Source organism: Corvus brachyrhynchos, unplaced genomic scaffold (genome assembly GCF_000691975.1).
Source record: "Corvus brachyrhynchos isolate BGI_N302 unplaced genomic scaffold, ASM69197v1 scaffold219, whole genome shotgun sequence".
NCBI classification, from domain to species: domain Eukaryota; kingdom Metazoa; phylum Chordata; class Aves; order Passeriformes; family Corvidae; genus Corvus; species Corvus brachyrhynchos.
The window spans coordinates 1085646-1089831 of NW_008240034.1; the positions used below are offsets into that span (position 1 = coordinate 1085646).

The 4186-nt window shown below is 60.8% G+C and overlaps 1 protein-coding gene across 1 annotated transcript in view; it reads left to right on the top strand.

The window, feature by feature from the left end:
* Window positions 1-447: 447 nt before the first annotated feature.
* HCN2 (hyperpolarization activated cyclic nucleotide gated potassium channel 2) overlaps window positions 448-4186 on the top strand; it is a 4770-nt gene continuing 1031 nt past the window's right edge. Inside the window, exons 1-7 of the mRNA XM_017743803.1 lie at window positions 448-928; window positions 1646-1807; window positions 2416-2634; window positions 2802-2948; window positions 3227-3467; window positions 3617-3781; window positions 3917-4181. Of these exons, the coding sequence (XP_017599292.1) occupies window positions 524-928; window positions 1646-1807; window positions 2416-2634; window positions 2802-2948; window positions 3227-3467; window positions 3617-3781; window positions 3917-4181 (1604 nt within the window). The 5' untranslated portion in view covers window positions 448-523. The remainder of the gene's footprint in view (window positions 929-1645; window positions 1808-2415; window positions 2635-2801; window positions 2949-3226; window positions 3468-3616; window positions 3782-3916; window positions 4182-4186) is intronic.

Below are 4186 nucleotides of genomic sequence, written 5' to 3' on the forward strand. Positions count from 1 at the left end.
CCCCGGGGACTGTCCCCTGCGCTTGTGTCCCCAAGTCTGGGAGCGCAGAAAGAGGGGGGCTTATCTCAAGGCTCTCGGCTACTGACTCCACCCACGACCTTGAGCGCTGCCGGTCGTTTGGGGGGCCCCAGGCCACGGGATGTTCCTGGGCAGCTCGGCTGGAGTGTGTCCCCCTCCGGTGCTTGGTGCCATCGTTCTCCCCTCCCCCAGGACCTGCTGCCATGGGCCAAATCAGACGAGCAGAAGCCCTCAGCCTCATTCTCTGCCCCAGTCAGGGGCTCTGCTGGCCGCAGGATCACCCTGGGGGCAGTTTGGAGAGCAGGGAGCAGGATGTATTCTCTGGGGAAAGGAAGGGGTTCCTGTGGCTGAGGTGGCATTACACTGACACCTCACTGACACCAGCAGTGCAGGTCCCTTAGGGCAGGGCGTGGTGGCCGGGTCCCCTTGGCTTGGGGGGGGCTCTGGGGCGCTGGTGACACCCCCCTCCATCTTCTCACTCCCCAGATTTTACTGGGACTTCACGATGCTGCTCTTCATGGTGGGCAACCTGATCATCATTCCCGTGGGCATCACCTTCTTCAAGGAGGAGACCACGGCCCCCTGGATCGTGTTCAATGTGGTCTCTGACACCTTCTTCCTGATGGACCTGGTGCTGAACTTCCGGACAGGGATTGTCATTGAGGACAACACAGAAATCATCCTGGACCCTGAGAAGATCAAGAAGAAGTACCTCAAGACCTGGTTTGTGGTAGACTTTGTCTCCTCCATCCCTGTGGACTATGTTTTCCTCATTGTGGAGAAGGGCATAGACTCGGAGGTCTATAAAACAGCCCGCGCCCTCCGCATCGTCCGATTCACCAAAATCCTCAGCCTCCTGCGGCTCCTCCGCCTCTCCCGGCTCATCCGCTACATCCACCAGTGGGAGGAGGTGAGGACCTGCTCTGGGACCCTCTGGCAGCAGCTGGATGGCTGGAGAGAAGGGGAGCTGGAGGGGCCCTGTGAGCACAGTGGTTCCCTGAAAAAACGGCAGGGTGGAGAGGATCTGTGGGGCTGTGTGTGGGTCCGGTGGGTGGCTGTGACCCTCCCTGGAGGGTTTGGAGAATCCCTGAACTGTGAAACAGCACCCACCATGGGTGCCAGCATGGCTGGAACACGCTGGCAACAATCCAGTGCAGCAGGACCCTGTCCCCCTGCTCAGCTCAGCGCTTCCTGCCTTGCTCCCCTCTGGCTCCCTGCCCTACCAGGAGCTCGGGGGGCACCAGGGAGGACAGCAGGACCCCTACCCCCCAGTGCAGGAGACAGTCCACCCTGCTTGGAGGGGACACGCTCAGCTTTGCTGTGTGGCTCTGATCAGTACCCTGCACCCAGTGCCCTGGGAGCTGCCCTGCTCCCTCCTCCGTGCCCACAGTATTTGTCTCTCCCTGATCCTCATCAAGGCTCGCAGCCATTAGTGCTTCCCGGGCGGCAGCGCGGCGGCACCCACCGGCTATAAATAGGCAGGGGGAGCACAGCCACCTCGGGGCCGGAGCCAGGCCAGCCACGGGAGCCTCTTCCAGCTAAGGCCATTCAGGTCGGTGCCCTGAGCAGGGCTGGGCAGTGGGGGACAGTCCCCACGCTCACCTCCTGCCATCCCACCCACCCGCAGATCTTCCACATGACCTACGACCTGGCCAGCGCGGTGATGAGGATCATCAACCTCATCGGGATGATGCTGCTTCTCTGCCACTGGGATGGCTGCCTCCAGTTCCTGGTGCCCATGCTGCAGGATTTCCCCCAGAACTGCTGGGTCTCCATCAACGGGATGGTGGTGAGTTCCCTCTGCCCCACACCGTGCTCCTGCCTGCTGCCCGGGGCATCCGTCGTCCATCCTCCAGCCCCAGGAGATGCCATCCTCCGTGGGCCAGGGCTGTGATGCCCCACGGTGCACAGAGCACCAGGCACCGGATGCTGCCACAGCCCTGGTGAGGTCTCACAGGACCTGGAGCAGTGGATTGATCTGGGTGGGAGGAATATGCTGACATGGGGCTCTTGGCCCCATCCCCTGCTGCCTTCTCCTGCTCATTAGCCACAAAGCTGCTATTAATAAATAATGGCCCCTGTTTCTAATTGCTCCCTCTCAGCCCTGCAGCCTCCTGCAAATGGCCCTTTTCCCCTGTCTGTCTCATCCTCTTCCATCAAATTTCCATCTGTGCTCTGTTCCTCCTGGCTTCCTCCTCTTCCTCCCCTGCCTGTCCCACCCTTCTCCTTCCCTGCCTACTTTGCCAGGGGAGTTTGAAAAGTTTGCTTTTCAACAAATTCCTATTGCTGGGAGAGAACTGGGACTGTGGCCAGGTGTGAGCCAGGGCGCTGGGCCCTCGAGTGATGCTCACACAAACTCACACACGTGTGCATGAGCTGTTGTCCCTGTCACTGCAGAACGACTCCTGGAGTGAGCTGTACTCCTTCGCCCTCTTCAAGTCCATGAGCCACATGCTCTGCATCGGCTACGGGAAGCAGGCGCCCGAGAGCATGACGGACATCTGGCTGACCATGCTGAGCATGATCGTGGGGGCCACCTGCTACGCCATGTTCATCGGCCACGCCACCGCCCTCATCCAGTCACTGGACTCCTCCCGACGTCAGTACCAGGAGAAGGTAGGACTGGGCTGGATAGGGCCCACAGCTTTGTCCCCTCCTGGAGCTGCAGCCAGGTGGGGTGGGGGTTCCTGGTCAGGAGCAGGGGTGGGGCGATGGAGTGGGACCAGCCCCATGGAATGGGGATGTGGGTGGAGGGTCCCAGCTGACACCACGTCTCCCCACAGTACAAGCAGGTGGAGCAGTACATGTCCTTCCACAAGCTGCCCGCTGACTTCCGCCAGAAGATCCACGACTACTACGAGCATCGCTACCAGGGCAAGATGTTTGATGAGGACAGCATCCTGGGGGAGCTCAACGAGCCCCTGCGTGAGGTGAGGGCTGGAGAGCTGGGAGGAGGATGCTGCTGTGAGGATGGGAATTGCCCCCCTTGACAAGGGAAGGGATCCCCTGCTCCCTGCTGTGGGTACCACCAGCTCTTGCCATGCACATGCTTGGGGTCGAACACGTCTTGCTGCAGCTTTGCAGCTCTGCATGGGAGCGTGTCCAGGCACAATCTGTGTGCCAGAGTGTCCCTAAGACCGTCCGGGCTGGGGAGCATGTCCCTGGGGAAGCATGTCCCGGCTTCCTGGGCTCACCCACTTCCCCACAGGAAATCGTGAACTTCAACTGCCGCAAGCTGGTGGCCTCGATGCCGCTGTTTGCCAACGCTGACCCCAACTTCGTCACGGCGATGCTCACCAAGCTGAAGTTTGAGGTGTTCCAGCCGGGCGACTACATAATCCGGGAGGGCACCATCGGCAAGAAGATGTACTTCATCCAGCATGGGGTGGTCAGCATCCTCACCAAGGGCAACAAGGAGATGAAACTCTCTGATGGTTCCTACTTTGGGGGTGAGCACTGGCAGGACTGAACCTGGGTCCCCTCCCGGGGTCTGTGAGAGGCACTGGGAGACCTGTGGTTCTCACACCCTGCTCTCGGCCTGCCCTGTTCTGTCCATGATGGTGGTGTTCTCACCTTGGCCCTGGCGTTTTTCCCCCAGAGATCTGCTTGCTGACCCGTGGCCGGCGCACGGCCAGTGTCCGTGCGGATACCTACTGCCGCCTCTACTCACTCTCAGTGGACAACTTCAACGAGGTGCTGGAGGAGTACCCCATGATGAGACGGGCCTTTGAGACTGTGGCCATCGACCGTCTCGACCGCATCGGTAGGACACAGAGTGGGGCCTGGAGGGGGAGAGGGGGTGTCTTGCTGAAGGAGGCAGCTGTGGTTGGCATGGGAGCCCAGCATAGCCCCAGTACAGGGTCTCACAGTGCTTCCTCTCCCGGCCTTCTCTCTATAGGGAAGAAGAACTCGATCCTGCTCCACAAAGTGCAGCACGACCTCAACTCAGGTGTCTTCAACAATCAGGAGAACGAGATCATCCAGGAGATCGTCAAGTACGACCGGGAGATGGTGCAGCAGGCGGAGCTACAGCAGCACACGGCCATGTACAGCCCCGTCCAGCCCCAGGTCACCTCTGCCTTTCCCACCCTCCAGCAAGCCGTCGCCATGAGCTTCTGCCCGCAGATGGCCAGCCCGCTGGTGGGCTCCATGCACCCCGGGACGCACC